General features: G+C 29.2%; 1 protein-coding gene across 4 annotated transcripts in view; it reads right to left on the bottom strand.

Annotated features, from left to right (window-relative positions):
- Positions 1–17998, bottom strand: part of LOC134832169 (ecdysone-induced protein 74EF-like) — a 63216-nt gene that overhangs the window by 29300 nt on the left and 15918 nt on the right. For 2 of the 4 annotated variants that reach the window (XM_063846105.1, XM_063846106.1), the window contains exon 1: positions 1746–2812. The exons of the other annotated variants lie outside the window; for them this stretch is intronic. In XM_063846105.1, coding sequence (XP_063702175.1) covers positions 1746–2397 — 652 coding nt within the window. In that variant the 5' untranslated portion in view covers positions 2398–2812. Of the gene's footprint in view, positions 1–1745; positions 2813–17998 lie in introns of those variants that run through there. 4 annotated transcript variants of the gene reach the window in all.

Raw genomic sequence — 17998 nt, 5'->3', positions numbered from 1 at the left:
GGCAATAAGTAGCGAAGAAATTTCTTTATCAGCGTGGCTGCTATTTTTCTGCAGAAAATTGCATGACAAAGACTTACAACTCGTTGCTTTGTGGAGTAAATGTTATGATCGTAATTGCACAAAAAAAAATAAATAATGAAATTTCTTTTCACTTTCTTTCGATTCTTTTTTTTTTGCAGTATAATGGGGCGAAAACGGTAATACCGGTAATTGAATTGAATCCTTTGAAATATGACCGAATTTAGTGCAATATTGTCTGTTCTTTTGTGAGGCGCTTTGTCACAAAGACGGAATTGTATCAATAAACTTTTTTTTTCTTCTATTGTAGTTGAAGTTATTTTGTGAGTAAGACGAGTGATTGATTAAATTTGCCGATAGTTCGAGGAAAGAAAGGATGTTTCGTCCCACGAATTGAAATGTTGTGCCGATGAAATCCAATAAGTTTACAAACAGTGCGGTTTTTTGATGTTATGCGATAAAGGATTTTTTTTGTGTGAAATAAGATTTTTGTGGAAGAAAAATAAGTTTGAAAAAAGTTTTGAGTATATTTGGGTCGTTTAAAGACAAAAAATCTCCCAAATGTAAAATTTGGTGAAAAAATTCTGAGCTTCGGCCCTTTATATTTTTGGAAAATAAAAAAAATGAGTCCTAAAGAAATCTCTCCAACAAAAATTCCTAAAGTGAATTCAAAAAATTCAATTTTTTTTTTTCTTCTATTGTAGTTGAAGTTATTTTGTTAAAAAATTAATAATATAGAAGACAAATTAATATTCTCAAAAGTTTATTACTCAATTTTTTAAAATATTTTTTCTAAATCAATCAGTCTCTTTGTTATCAAAAACCTTAAATTTAAGCTTCATATCTTAAAAATCAATTTTTAGCGTTACTCAAATCTCATTTTTCTCTCTTCTGATCTTCTCCGAAGAAGCGACTTTTAAGCAGAAGGTCGTGAATGACGCGTGAGTTTGCGCAACCTAACTTAATGTCACAACATTTTATAATTTCTGGGAAACTTGCTCTAAATCTCGTCACCAAACAGAGACATCAACTTCGATTATTAAAAATTTTACGAGAACAGGAACTCCTTTAGTTCCAAATTATCTCCAACTGTTACGCAATTATTCGTTTTTTTTTACAAAACTTTTTTAATTCAATAGATTTTGTCGACTCTTTATTACCCTACACTATTTTATTGATCAAAAATCGATTCGCTCGTCTAAATATTTCGTACTTTCCATTAAATTTACAAGTACCTTATAATTTTGTAACAATCGGTGACCTATTTTTCGAGACGAGTTTTTTTTTTGTCGCTCTTCTCATGCTTTATATTGAATGTAATAAAAATAAATAAAAAAAAATTAAAAATTGATCTCGTAAAAAAAAGGAACAAAAAAGGAGTTGGTTTTGGGGTACCTGAGTCAGTTCAATAAACAATTTTTGTCGAGGAATTCGGGCAAAATAATTGCAGCAGCAGCAGCGGATAGAGAAGGCGTCGTCATGTGTGAATTTATTATTGCAACACTCAGTCATAATATACCTTTTTAATACGGCTTTTAAATGCAGGAAGGATGTCATAAGGCAAAGTTTGTGCATTATTGCCATAATGCGAGTACTTTGTGAAAAAAAAAACTAGTATTAACTAGGTCATAACACGGTAGGATATTAGCGCAAACAGAGTGTTATGCGGAACACAAAGCGACGTAAATATAATAATAAAATGCAGAATATCGAGTAATAATACTCACAATAACGCTTCATTAAGCTCTTCTTGTAGGCGCTGCTGCGTTGCGATGCGCCATGTCGGCTGGAATCCGACTCGGAATCGCTGCCACTTTCGCCGTTGTCGCTCGTCGAGTTGTTCCGCTTGTACTTGTTCATGCTCAAGTCGAGCGGCGCATCGGGATCGTGCTCTTCGTGCTCCTCTGGTTCTTCGACGCCCGCATCGACAGACGATTCGCGTTTGACGCGACGACGCAAATCCTCTTCTTCCTCGTATACCACATACCGTCGACGACGATCCTCCGTAATGACAACGCGCGGCGACGGACTCCGTGCCTGTCGCTCGTATTCTTCCTCGTCGTCGCGCAGCATCACGTAACGCCGTTGCGGATAAATTCGGTGATGATGGACAACGCGATGATGGTGATCGCCGTCGCTGTCAACGATGTTGTCGGCGCCGCCCTCACGTGCCGCATAGTGCTTCAAGTCTTCCGTGCTGTAGGTCCGCTTGATGATGACGGGCGAGCGTTCGCGCACATAGGACGCTGTGTGAACGGGCGAGCTGGATCGCGAATGGTACGTTCTGTGTAACTCGTGATCGGAGTCGTGGCGATAAATGACACTTGTACCGCTGGCAGCGTTCGCTGGTACGACAGGAAGATGCTGAAGCATCATCATTTTATGGTATTTGAGAAACTTTCTTCGTAAATTGTTCTTTATTTAATTTTTTTTTATTAGATGAATAACGTTTTGGTATTTTCTTAGTTCTGTTTTTTACACATTTTGTAATAATTTAACAGTTCGTATAATATTCTTAAAAATTCTTTTTTCTCTTTTTATCCTTGAAACCTTTGTAGAGTAATAATTTTGTGAGTCACGCACTGCAATAATATTGCAAGTGTGCAAGTTACATTTCACTTTCAATCACATAACACACATATTTGAAATTCCTGATATATATATAATTTGTATATATATTCTTTTCTTTCTTTTGCACTTTCGTTTCGGTTTAGTTTTCGTTCCTTAATGCGATTGTTTATATATTTTAATTATTTTTATATCTCTTATGAACAGCACATTACTTGAGGTAGATGTGATCTAATTTTTATTTTTATATATTTTTTTTGTTTGTTTGATTAAAGTTATATTTTTTTTATAATAATAATAATATTCATATATATATTTTTTTGATAATTTTTTTTATGATAATAATGATAATTAATAACAAGAAGTGAATTTATCTATTAAATATAATTTATTTATTTAAATATTATTTTATTTTTTTAATTTCACTATTTTTAATGTTGTTGTGTAGATTTTACTTTGATTTTTCATTTCAAGTTTATTTATTTATTTGCATTATTATTATCAAATTTTTGTGTGATAATTTTAACTTTTTTACACTTTTTTTTATAAATTTTTGCCTTTACAATGTTTTTGCGATATTTGTCGATTAAATATATTTTTTTGTTGTTTTGTATTTATTTTATTTTATTTTTTATTTATTTTAAAATAATAGTAAGTAGATAGTTTGTATTTTATAAAAACGCGTGCTAACACATTCCGTTCTAAAGTCAAAATGACGATGATGATGGTTCAAAATATTCAACAAACACACACGGTGGAAACCGAGTAACTTTTCTGTATGTACGTCGTGCACAGCGACGTGTATAGTCATATGGCGCGCAAAGTACATAACGAGATGTATATAAATATATAAATAATATGTTGATAATCTCCGTCTACACCAATACATGGGCAAAAAATGTACATTATATGCAAGTACACGACCTTCCTCTACTTTCCAAATGGACTTTTTTTCTCTTTCACTCGTACGTAGCGCGAATTGCACGGCATGTACGTGCCATGTGTGACGATATGTAGAATATGTGTATGCAACGTGTGTACACGGGACAGAGGCGGACATGTGAAAAGGTGCAGCAGAGGTATCACAGGTAAGTTTTGAATTCTTATTAGAAATTTAAGTTTATGCGAAATAATTTTTTATTTGTTCTATAATAAGCTTAGAAAGTTAAACAAAGTGAAGAACGAGTTTTGTAAAGTAAATATTCAGCAAAATTGATTAAAATTAAAAAAATATTATTATTTATTTTTGCAACTGATCCAGAGCTGAAAATTTACTCTTAAAATCTTAAAAATTTTTTTTTTAAATTTTTGTCACAAAGTAGTCAACATTTGATATTTCTATTTTTTGAGTTGTTTACCAGTTAGTGAATTATTTTAAATGTAGTTTTCAGAAAATTAGGTAAAATAGGTAAAAGGTAAAATATTACCTTTGAGTAAAATCCTTTTTATCCTTTCAATAAAATAACCTTAAAAATTAATTTCTTGAGTTGTTAAAATTAAATTCAGAAAATTTTTGAAAAAAGTTAAAATATTGCTTTTGAGTAAAATTTTTAGCAACAAAAGTTGTAAAATTAATTGACTTTTTTCCTCTAAAAAAATCAAATGAAATTTCACTTAAAGCATTTATAAAACTAACATATTTTTAAATTTCAGTTTTAAAAGAAAAATTTGAATCAAACTTATCGAAAACAGTCTAATCTCTAATTAATCCAAACCAAGCCACACCACTGCTTTTTGCACGATTATATACACGAAAATACGTGCAAAAGCGAAGATTTCTGTACAATGAGACAGACATCGCGTAGATAGACGTTGCACAGACACTCGCCACTGACACACACCAACAACAAAAAACACCTACAACGAAACAATTTTTGTGAACGCAGACAGTCGAGCCAGACTACGACACGACGTGCACAGCCAACTTATTCATTCCACTGCATGTTGCCTACCTAAACATGTATTTCGTCGTCGTCGTTCGTACTGCAAAACAATAATAAACAATAACTCGTTTTATGTAGTTAGTTTGGTACAGCAGCGACGAACCAAGTACGTGTCCTGTCTATTCCTTGGAGAGATGGAGAGACGAATCGTTTGAATATTTTTAGGTAGATGCATGGAGAATGGGTTCTACATCACTACATAACTTGCTACTTAGTTATACAGAAAGGAAATACTTTATATTTCACTTTTTTTTTGTTAGCTTTCAACCACTTTCTTTACTGCTGCTAGTCATATTTTATTCTAAAACTGTTTATTCGTTCGTTGTTGTTGACGAGAGAAATAATTTTCGAAATGCGAAGAACAATTTTCACTCCCACCACACAATTGACGATACTTTAACAGTCTGCCCAACTGACGTTAATTTATGGCATGGACTTTTCCTGTCTCCAAGTCAAATAACTTTCCATTTCACGAGTTGGCAACAAAGAACCAGGCGTCTCCGCGACATTCTTATAAGAACGACTCACGGAACGGAACGCATTGATTTGGACTAAAAAAACATTTCAACGCTGAATTACACAAAAAAAAAACGACACAAAAAGTGATCAAAATGCACGTTCCTGTTATTATTATTTGTTAAACTTTTTATTTTATTTAGGTCTTTGTTAGTTGTCCGACGATGTGTGTCACACACGATAAACGATTGTTTATTACTCAAAATAGCACGTTGTTACAAAATTCGTGTTATAAATATCTCATTCATTGCGATTTTTTTCTTTCTGTTTTGTTTTAGCAAAAATTCATAAATCACATACCGGCAAGCTGCGAAATCACGCACTAAACCAAAAATATTTTTTTTTTGCAACAAATTTGTCCATGTCTTTCTTACCTGGAAATAGAGAAAAAAAAGAAAAAATTAATTGGCGTCTTTTTCATTAGAATTAAAGCTTTTCCCTTGTAAAATTCATTCAATATAAAAATTTTGTATTAATTTATGTGTGAATTAAATCATCGTTACATGTTCGATTTACTGTCACCGATTCACGCTCGGAGCTGATTTAATTGAAATTATTGTGCGATTAAAGTCGTGAACAATTGTTTCTAATTACGGAAAATTGCTTTCGAGGAAGTTGGATAAGTTCTGAGGAAATCGTGAGAACGCAGAGTGAAAGGTGAAACAATGACGTTGAATCTCGTTGTGGCATAAGAAAATTCAAGAGTCAGAAGAACTTTTTGAAATAAAAATGAATTGGGGACGAACTGATAAATTATTCAGTATTTTTCTTACGGAACATCTCTCTTCTAGTCGATTGAAAGTTTATATAAACTAGTGGAGGAAAATTTACGGTTCAGTAGTGATTGGATGAGGTAATTTTAATGGAAAATGTAGGGAAATTTTTCTATGCGATTTTTTGTCAAATAAATTTATTAAAATAAAAAATATTTACGAAATATTAGGTGATTTTCATAATAAAATGAAATTTTTTACACAAAATTGTCCTAAAAACGCATTAACGAGTGAACAGAATTAGGCAAAAAAATTTTAGTAGTTAGTGAAAAAATATTTTTTAAAATATTAAGTTTTTTACAACATTAATTTTTAAAATAAATATTAAATTTAAAAAAAAAAACTAAAAAAATTAAATAAATTCAGAAAAAAGTCTAAAATGAAATGATGAAAATTATTTTTCAAATTTTTTTTATTGCTGGTCTGTTTCTAAAATTTTATTTATTTAAAAATAATTTTCAAAATTTTATTATTAAATCATTTATTTATTTTAATTTTATGTTTAGCATTTTTTAATAAATTTTTGAAAAATTAATTTGAAAAAAAAAAATTAAGTTTCAAAATGTTTTTTTTTTCATTTTTGGTCTGTTTCTAAATCTTTTAAATGGCTTTAAATTAAAAAAAAAATTAATAAATTTTGGAATTTTAGTTGACAAAAATATTTTACTTTTTTAAATAGAAAAAAAAAAACAAAATTTGATTTTTTTCTAAATTTTTCTAGATTTTCTAAAAATAAATGTGAATTCTGAAAAAAATAATTTGAACCTCAGGAGAAATAAAACACATTTTTAGAAAATTGTCAAAAACCAGTTGAAAATGTTACATGTTTTTAACATCATTCTATTTTATGACTAAAATCTTCTCAAAGATCAAAATTTTCTCGTTTCTAGCAATATAAAAAGCAAAAATATTCCCCATAAAAGCTCTATTAAAGTTCCATCGTATAAAATTCCTGATAAGATCACTTTCGTTCTTGACACCATTCAAGAAGAATTTCGTCGAAGCGAAAAATTTTCCACTCCTGTCACACGGTCTGCGTCTTTATCTCGGCTGAAATACTCCAAAAAAAGTATCGTAACATTACAACTTGTAAACAACTATCATTTAACAGCATTTACGTGTACTTCATACTAGTTATTATTATTATTATTTGCATTTAATACAATCGGATATGACCTAAATTTTATTTCATTTTAACAACGCTCGCTCTCCATGCATGCGACTCTGTACGAAAAATTGCAAATAATTTTACAAAACAACACACACAAACTTGTCATAGGTACGCTTTTTTGTTGTTTAGAGTCGAGTTTTTCGTTCGTTGTCGTTTGTCAGAGACATTGAATATTATTAAATTACTACATTTTTAGGTTCATGTTCGTACATTTTATACTTTGGTTGGCAAGATTTAATTTTTTTTCCATTTTTTTTTTGCAATTAGAGACACGGGACAGGTAGAAATTTGCGCCATTCACAAAGTACGGGCAGCAGATCAAGAATTTATTTTGTTTGTTAAGGTACGGCTTTCGTATCTAGAACAACCAATTATGGAGTGAATGGTCATAAGTCATGTCGCTGGCGTTCTAAGAGCGCAAAATGAGTCACGTGACACTTTTCGAAGGGTCTCCATGCCAAAAGTTTTACGACGACGACGACAACGACGACGAGGCGCGGACAAAGAAAAACAAAAACACAATTAAAATACAATGCGAGTCCGCTAATAAATAATTTTTATTGATGATCTAATCGGTGTCATGAATAAAAAGGTTCATCTACCCCTCCCCGAGTAAACGAGCGAAAATAACGCGCGCGCGAAAAATGAATCATAAAATGCAAATTTTCCGCGTAGATATTCCTCTAAATAATGAAAAACTTTTTTTTTTCTCGAAACAATGTAACAACGGAGGTCGGTGGGCGTCAAATGCACACCAAAAATTCGCTATTTAGACATTAATTGCATTCTAGATGCTAAAAATAAATGCCGTCACAAGAGAATTTTCATCGTCGTTTTTTTTTCTTGTCCAGTCCGTAGCGCGAATCGATCATGTGCCTCCTCGTTATTTGCATAGAAAAAACATTCCTTGACTTAGAAGTCGGGTTAAATAGACACACAAACAAGGCACATTTTCATTCAGCCTCGCATGCATTATACAACGAACGAACGACCGACGAGCGAACGTTAACTCCGAGCAAAGTAATTGATCAAATGGAATGGAACGCAGCTCAATTCTAAGTCTGATGACTTATGTTTCGCGCGTACCGCGAACGAAAAAGTGTTTGCATGTCGTTGTCATTTTTTGCCGTTGTGTGTGCAATTGTAACTTTTTTTTTTTGCAGTCGTTGTACGATTTGACGAACGCCGTACAGGCACAACCAGTCATTCAGCCTAGACCTAGAAATGGAATTTGTAAGTGTTTTGCATTATTTATAAATTTATATTGTTGTCTAATCATGGTAGGTACTTCTACCTTCTATTTCTAGCAAAACTATAAAGAGAGATATCTATCTTGGCGTAAGAAATAAAATGGATTGCTGGCAATTAGCTGCTTATTAATGCAATGTGTCTGTGACACAATTCAGCAGAACTTTTATGATTAAAACATGATTCTGATCTGTGCTTTACAATGTAATTAAATTATTATGAGCAAACTTGGTTCTAGAAAGGACTGCAATTTATTTGAATTTGTACTTTTTAATTAGGGAGTCTTTCAAAATTATCCGAAATTATGGTTCATGTGAACGTAAAATTGTCTTTTGACTAAAGAAAGAGATTTTTAGAATGTTTAATACATGCCAATTAATGAATATTAAATTAGATATTTTTTAAAGAAAAAAAAAACAAGAAACTGGAAAATTATCAAATTCTCGCCTCAAAAATTAGATAAACTTTACATAAAATTTTAAAAAATTATTTTTTTGAACTTCAAAAAATTTTTTTAAAAATACCCATTTAATTTTAAGAAATTTCAAATATTCTTAAGACTTTTAAATTTATTAAATATTTTTTTTTCATTATATTCGTTCAAAATGTTTATTGATCAAGAACTTGAATTACACAATAAATGACAATTGAGTAAACTTAAAGTGACTTGATTACTAATCATAACTGCATGCATGTAAAATATTATGGATTACACACTTGAAAATTGAACAGATTAAATTAATGGACATTGTTGATTCATTTTACCTTAAGGGATTAATTTTTAAAATTTGTTCAACTTTTTAATTTTAAGGGATTAATTTTTTTAGTCACCAACAGCCCCAAAAAATTAATCCCTTTAAGCGGTTAATTTAATCCCTTCAAGTGTTTAATTTAACCCCTTGAGCGATTAAATTAATACCTTTTGATGATTCTGACGACATCGATACTTTTTTAAAAGGTATTAATTTAATCACTCAAGGGGTTAAATTAAACACTTGAAGGGATTATTTTAACCTCTTAAGGGATTAAATTAACCACTTAAAGGGATTAATTTTTTGGGGCTGTTGGTGACCAACTCCAAAGGAGGTTAAATTAATCCCTTAAGGGATTATTTTGATCACTTAAGGGGTTAATTTAATCCCTTAAGGTATTAAATGAATCCCTTTTACGAAATAAGGGATTAATTTAATCACTTAAGGGATTAATGTCAACACTTTTCAATCCGTAGGGCACTTAAATTGAACAGAAATGGTTAGATGGACATTGTTGGCTTTAATTTAATTTTTAAAATTTTGAGGATTGAAAAAATTTTTATTTTTTTTTTTTAAATATTTTTTAAAAAGAAAATTTGTGTTTGTAATAAAAATTATTTTAAAAAATTTTTGAAATTTTTTTGAAAAAATATGGAAAATGCCAAAAACATGGTTAATTTTACAAAATTAGTTTAATTTTAGGTTTAGAAAAAAAACATAGAAAAAAAATTTAGCAGCCTTATTTTAAAAAATAAAAAGTAGGCAAAGAATCAAAAAATAAAATAATTTTTATTTTATTTTAAAATTCAGAAATTTGTCATATTTTCCTTAAAAACGCGTTCTAGACCTTTTTTAATACTAATAAAATATTGGTTGCAAAAAGTTTTTTAAAATAAGTTTTTTTCAGAAATTTTGTTTGAAGCTGAAATTCATTTTGTAATAAAAAATAAATATATATAGAAAAACGCATTAAAAATTACTCTTTTTCTAAAAAAAAAAAAATATCATAGAATATTCTAATGTGAATAAAAAATTTTCTTTTTTACGAGAAAAAATCCTTAAAATATTTCTGAAGAATATTCCCGTAAACATTTACATTTTCGAAACTCACTGCATATCACGGAAAATCACAAAAATTTGTATCCAAGTACAATGTATTTTATTTGAACAAAATTTATCAAAAAAACATGTTGAATCACCTCCGTTATCAGTGTAGATTTCCTCGACGAACGAACAAAACAACATCTAAAATGAGTTCCGTTTTTATTTCCTTATCTATCAAAAAAAAAAAAATTCAACAGATTGTCGCAAGAATTGCATAACTTTCCTCCGCATGCGAGGCAAGTTGATAAAGTGATAAGTCACTCATTAAAATTTCAACGCAATTTTTTTCATCGTGTAAAATTACAACAAGAAATTATTTTTTTTTATTTTGCGTGAAAAGAATTTACGTCGCACATGTGATGATCGCTCCGTCTTCTTATTGCATCAATTTAATTCAATAACTGCGCGCTGTTATATAATGCGTTTCCCGCACACTCGCATGTGTGTGACCACCCGAAGTAATAATATATTTGTTTGTTCCAAGTTCGACAAATGACCCTGAATAAAAATTTTTATTTATTTTTTCGCTGCTCTTCTTGCGCGAATCTTCTTGCTTTTCGCGTCAAATCGTCTCTGTGTTTGGCATCGCGAAATACGAAAAAAAAAGTCGTAATTGTTTAAAAATTGTTCTGCACCCAAATTGCTTCCTAAATAACGAGCAAAGAGCAAACAATGATCGCTAATCGTTCTTTTTTCGTCGTTCCTCTTGCCAACAAAAATATTTTTTTTTCTACATTTTTTCTTATTTTGAAATTTTTTCTTCTCTAAACATACGAAAAAAAAAATTTGCACACATAGCAGTACTAGTAGCAGCAACAGCAGCAGCACATCAAAAAAAAAGCAATAAAATGTTTATGTACATAAGTAAAAATATATATAAAATGATAGTGAATGCGAATGGGAACCGAGTGCAGCGAACGATTTCAAGGCTGCATACCACAGTCACCATGCGCGCTATTGCCTCCGCGTACAGAGCGAAACAAATCTCGTACTCGGGCGAGCGAATCTCGGCTGTGTGTCGCAAACACATAAAATTTTTTGTTGTATATAAATGCACACAGATGCACTACGCGACGCGAAATCCGCTGAAATAGCACAACATACAACGACAAGCGAACGCACACACAGCGAAAAAGTGACGACGATAGATGGATAGATAGAGGAGACTCGCGCGCGCTCTTGCAACCATCAAATGTGGCGTAATTGAATGGAATAAATTTGTAAAGTGTTGCATATCTCCCCCGAATGATAGTCGTCGACACCTTGTCGTACCTGCTTTAATTATCAAGTCGCAGCATATTATGACGTCGGGCCATCAAAACATTTCCACAATGAAGATTTTTCGGGTAATTTATCGTGATGGGCGAAAATTGGACAGCTTTATGTCTCAATGTTGGAGATAAACAAAAAACAGAGAAGAGACAGTTCTTAGTTGAGTTTAACTTTAGAGATAAAGTCGCTAATCTCTTGTGGACTGAATAACTTTTTTTTGTTGTCTGAGAGGCGAAAAATTACACAAAGAAGGAATTTTTTGATGAAAAATGTAAAAAAAAAAAATTTTTGGCTAAATATTTTTTAAATAATTTTCAATTCAAAAAATTAATTAAATAAAAAAATTAAATAAATATAAACAATTTAAATAAATAAAATAAAATAAAATTTATTTCAATTAAATCTTAATATGTATTTAATTAATATTAACTAATTAAAATTTATTTTAAAAAATTATTTTTTTATAAAATAATTATTTAATTAAAATAAATTGATTAAATTAATAATTTGGCACAAAAAAATTAATTATTAATAATTAATTAAATTATTTTAAAAATTAAAACAAATAGTTAAATAAGTCCAAAGAATTTGTTTTGACAGATGACAGTTGTCAAAATTTTTGTCAGTTTGTCAGTTATTTTAATTTTTTAATAATTATTTATAGAGTGTAAAAATTAAAAAAAATAATTAATAATAATTTTTAAGTTAAGGAAAATTATGACATTCTTGGTTGAAATCTAATTTTTCATCGTCAAAAATATTTTAGGTATATGTTCGATAATTATTTTTTTAAAATTTTTATTAAATAATATCTAGTTAAAAATGCAAATTTAAAATTTTAATTAAAAATTTTAGAGATGATATATAATTTTTTTTTGAAGTTAAAAAAAAAATAAATAATTAATAATTGTGGAAAATTAAAAAAAAAATAAATATTTTATTAAAAAAATTATATAATAAAAAAATGAAGGATTTGTTCAAAATTGCAAAAAATTTTCTTTCCTTTTAATTTAAATAAAAATTTATTTAATTTTTTTTTAAATTGAATCATTTTAAGCCGACTATAGTTTTTCCGACAAATTGCCTTCTCATTGCAACAATTTTCTTCTAAACTCTAAAGATAGCATTGACACTTGCAAGTACTTTCACTTTATATTCCATTCATTTCGTGCCATTGCAGTTTTCATCGTCGTTGTCGTCTTCTATCGTCTGCACTGCTCTGCAATTTGCTTGTCATGTCGCACAAAATTTTACAATGATAGAGTTTAGTTTATGGAGTTTTCTTGCGAGAAAAATTTTTGAAAAGTTTTTGTCGAAGAAGAAGAAGAAGAAAAAAACGACGTCGACAGTAACAAAATAATAGTAAGACAAAAAATAAGCGTTCTCACCACCCACAACGTTAAAGAACAATTTTTTGCTGACTAGACAGACGACACGTACCGAATTCGCTTCAGGTATGCCGACTACAACCCGACCCGCTTTTTTCAGGAGGAAAGCAAAATTTAGCATGCGACAAATTGTTCTTAAAATTTTTGAGAAGAAGATGAAGCAAAAAAACGTTTAAAAGGCGCACCAGCTGCAACGAGTTTTTGCAAAGCATTTATGAATGAATGAAAAGTGCGGTGTGATGGCGATAAATTGCTCGGCAAAATGTTTGAATATTACGGAGCTTTGCTTTTTAAAAGCGTAAAATGGATGGAAATTGCACGAAGGGAGTTTTTCTCGGTTGCTTTCTTTGTTGGAGGTGGTAATTTGGAAAATGTGGTGTGGAAATTTGATGACAGTCACAAAAGTTAAGAGAAGAACGAAAGGAATTGAGTTGGTAAATGATTCTTGAATTTAGTTTGTCATGCACCGAAAAATTCATGAAGATTACTGATTTTTTTTGCTATCTGAGTAGGATGGGAGTTTTTAGTAGGATTTAATTTTAGTATTTTAGAGAAAATTTGTATCAAAATGAAAAACTTAATTTGTTTTAAAATTTTAATTGAAAAACCAAAAACTTTAAAATATTCTTAATTTTAAGCTGAAAACTTTTTAATTCAAAAAAATATTTTATTTTTAATCAAGCCAAGTCTTGACTTCTTAAAAAACCCACTCTTCACAAATTTAAATCTAAAGGAATTCGAAATAAAAATAATTTGATAATTGACAGAGTACTTGTTCTTGAAACGAGCTCTTCAAAAAAAGGAGAATGAAAAAATTTTGACGTTTTATTTTAACATTTGGACAAATTTTCGAAACAAAAAAATTTTCAAAATTTTTCTAACGACTTTTTTGAAAATTTAAAATTTTTGGCAAATTTCAAATTATAATTTTTTAATTGTTTTCCTGGGAAAATTGAAAAATATCTTTGAAAAATTGCAAAATATGACAAAAATTACAGATTTCAACCAATTTAACAACATTAGAAAAATTACTAAAAATCATCAAAAATTGGTTGAAATCTTTAATTTTTGTTATATTTTGCAATTTTTCAAAAAAAATTAAATTTTCACAGGAAAAAAATTAAAAAAGTTATAATTTGAAATTTGCCAAAAATTTTAAATTTTCAAAAAAGTCGTTAGAAAGTTTTTGAAAATTTTTTTGTTTCGAAAATTTGTCCAAATGTTAAAATAAAAGATCTTAAATGTCTTTAAAATAGTATTTGTTAATTCATTTTAAGACATCAATTTGATTTCTTATATAAACAAATCAATCCTTTTCTTCAAATCGAGGTCAATTCGGCTTTCTTTGGAGTTGATCCTCTGCTGATTCAAAGCATCAGGAGGCGCATGATCAACTCCAAAAGAAGCTTCATAAAAGCAGAACTTCAAAAACTTATGACTTAAACTTAAGTTTACAAAACTTTCTTGACGGAAAATTTAAACTTAAGTTTAAGAAAAAAAAAATTCTTAGAATTAATTTAAGTTTAAGAAAAAGTTAAAATAAGTCAAAAGTTTTTTTTTTTAATTTCGACTTAAGTCAAACTTAAAACTTTAGCCATAAGAAAAACTGTTTTGGCTTAACAAGCTTTTAAAAAGCTAAATAGATTTAAGAAATTCAAGTAAGGAAAATTTCGAGGAAAATTTTAATTTTTTGAAAAGGAATCAATAGCATTTCACCCTCAGGGACTAAAATAAAAGCCTTTTAAAGTTTTTTTTAGCAGTTTTCTTACATTTTGTATTTTTTTCGAAAAAAAATTTAGAAAAAAGAAAAATTGAGTAAATTTTATGATTTGCAGTCAAAAATTTCTATATTTTCCATGGAAAAATATACTAAATTGTAATAATTGTATGATAAATAGAGTTTGGGCTCAAAAATGGAATTTTCTCAATAATTAGCGAGTTAAAATCGAACTATTGAGCCATAAAATATTCAATTTACTCAAATTATCATTTTTGTAAAATAAATTTCTCAAAAAACCTACAAAAAATTGAAAAACTGTTAAGAAAACTTTAGCCTCTGAGGGTCTAAAAAAAGGCCTAAATTTCCGACGGGCAATCCATAGATTTGAATCTTTTGTCTAGAATTAGTAACAAAATTAAAAAAACTTTTATTTTAAAAAACTCATTATCTCTTCTATTTTTTTCATTCCAAACCCATAAAAAAAAGTTTTTCAAAAGTGCCAGTCACTTCCATCTTCCGAGCTCCTCATCTCATATTAAAAGTTCCCACAAATCCACTGTCTCGCCTGAGTTTGTACAATCCATAATAATCTTCGACTAAATATATTTGCTCCCTGCATTACTTTCTACTGTTTGAAGTCTGAACCAAGTACTGAACGAGAAACATTTCTCTGCGGCAGACAATACTAATTTGATCTATTTGTTGTAAATTGTTGTAATAAATATCAAGTTATATGAAAACACGTTCGTACGAACCAAACAAAATAAAAAAAAAAACGAAACGAAGCCACCACGTCTTTTCTCTATAATAATTTTTGCAAATTGAATTTGAGTATCGCACAGCACACAAATATATTATTTCTATTTAAATAAAAGCCTAGACATAAAAAATCAAAACTCGAGCTCTCGTTCTCCGTTTCTAGCTAGGATGGAAGGAAAGATACACAAATATTTCGTGTGTATGCTCGTTTGTTGTTGTTTTGTTATGTTTTGTGATAAATATAGCTAACGAAGAAGAAGAAGGCTTTTATTATTGTAACAACCGAAAGGTCTGGCTTCTGTCTGACATTGAAATATGACATCGACCTGTTTCGAGCTTTAAAAAATTTCTACTTTTCAGTAGATTTATTGCTCGTTAATCGCTTCGTCTTAGACGTCGAGAGTAAGGAAATTTGTCAAAAAAAAATTTTTTGCGTTGTCCATTTTCCTTTTTTTCACAGGAATATCAACTACACGAAGAAGAAGAAAGTTTGCGTTGCTAGACACTTGATTCCCTTTGGAGAGTGTCTTGTCTTGTCTATTTACCCTTTCTCCAGTGCGGCATCTCCGGGCATAGTTTTAACGTCGGAGCAACCATTTCATTACATTTTATTTATGAGTTCTTTTCGTTTCTTTTGCTGTTCCCAAGTAAATACGAATAATATTGCATGAAATTGTTTACTTTTTTTTCGTTATGAATTTTTTCTTCTATTTTTTTTTTCTATCGCTGTGTGAATATATTTCACTTTCCCTGACAAACTGACTCGGCTCATAGGCTTGCGTTGCATTTGAAATGCGGTTTTTCGTCTATCTGATGCATACCAAGCAGTTCTATCTAGCTCGGAATATTCGCAGAGACATGATCGAAATGCTTAAAGAGGGTCCGTCGCTGACAGGCAGAGAAACGAACGAAAGAGAGACAAATAATCAAATAAATGTGAATATAACTAACTGCATTTTCGGCAGTAACTTTTAATGCATTTTGTCTTTATGGCTTTTTTCCTTTTTCTCATTCCACGCGTTTCTCTCGCTTCACAATTTTTCCATCCGAATAGTTTTGTGCATGACTGTTTTCGACAAAAAAAAAAAAAAAAAAAGAACGACGATAGTAAAACTCTGTAATCCAGTGAATTGTTTGTGGCTGGCAAGGGGAAAATGATAAGACTTTGAATTGCATTTTGTCGTGATTTGGAAAGACAATGATACGATAGTTTTTTCTCTCTCGTTGCGACACAATGCGAGCAAGCAACGAACGAGCGACGATAGAATCGCATCATAAAAAATATTGTCCATTAAACAAAAATTAATTCTGGCAATTCAACGTCCGTGATATTTTTGTTCAAGCAAGACAAAATGTAGTGCAGAGGCATGAAAAAAAAACTTTGGTAAGCCTCGTCGCACAGAAAAAAAGGCACACAAATTGAATAAATTTTGAAAGGAAAATTAATTTTTATGTGGCTAATGATGGGACTGCAAGACTGGAATGAGCGTATTTTTTGATTCCCAAGTTGTTGATTTTGCTGAAATTATGCTTGTGGGGGAAATTAAAACAAATATTTGACTGTTTTTTGTAAATATCATTTAAAAGGATGAATTTTGATTGATTTACGACTAAAAGTACATTTATTTTAAGGTTTTTTAATATTTTTAATTGATATTATTTTCTAAACCTCACTTTTTACAATTAAAAATACTAAATTTTTTGAAAAAAATCACTTTTAAATCGTTTTTAATCTAATTTTGATAAATTTTTATAAATTTTGCATTATTTTTACTTAAAATTATTCTCTAAAGACTCAATTTGAAAAAAAATCCTTTAATTTTTTAAAAAAATATTTTTAAATCGAAATTTTAGGATTTTTTAAAAATATTTTTAGCCTATTCTTTTAAATTTCGATTTTAAGACGCAAATAAAACAAATAAGGTATTACTTAAAAAAATAAAATATTTAAAATAAATAATATTCGATTTTTTTTCGTAGTTTTAGTAAAAGTTATTTCATTAAACTTGATTTATTAATTAAAAGTTAATAAAATGCATCAAAAAAATTTTTTTTTAAATATTATTTCTTAAATTTATTTTAAATAAATTTTTGTTGCTCTATTCTACCTAAGAGTAAATTTAAAATTATTTTGAACCATATTATTTCTTTTAAAAATTAAAATAATTTGAGTAAAAAATTTGTCTGAGTATGTTAAAAAATATTTTTTTTAATAAAAAATTTTGAAATTTTTCATCTTTTTTTAAAATACTTAAAGCTTTAATTTTTTTTTAAATAATAAAATAAAAAAAAAATTAAAAAATTTATTAAAATTAAAATTTACATTTCCTTTTTATTATTTAAAATATTTTTTTTTTAATAAAAAACATCTCAAAATAAATTTTTATCAAATTTGTTTATAAAAAATGCCTTAAAATTGAGACTTGATGAATTTTTGTTTGACAGAAAGACAAAAAATGACCATTCCAGAGCATTTTTCGTAAAAAAACTCTCCAGAATAACTAACATTTTTATTACTGTATTCCAGAATTGGGCAGACAGCATGACAGCTCTTCTGCCATCGAGTCATTTGCTAACATTTACAATCCACAGAACCACAACAACAACAAACAAAACGATGTCCGAAATGCAACGCAATGGATACAATTTTTTGCTTCGATTGCTTGCTTGGATTGCTCTTTTATTGTTGTTGGATGACTTTTTGCGCTACTGGCAGGCTATTGTTAGATAAGGAATAAGATTTCAAAATAATTACATTTGAATTTT

The sequence above is a fragment of the Culicoides brevitarsis genome, chromosome 2 (genome assembly GCF_036172545.1).
Source record: "Culicoides brevitarsis isolate CSIRO-B50_1 chromosome 2, AGI_CSIRO_Cbre_v1, whole genome shotgun sequence".
Lineage (NCBI taxonomy): Eukaryota > Metazoa > Arthropoda > Insecta > Diptera > Ceratopogonidae > Culicoides > Culicoides brevitarsis.
The sequence above is the reverse complement of the archived record's forward strand: the minus strand, read 5'-3'. Positions and strand labels throughout refer to the sequence as shown.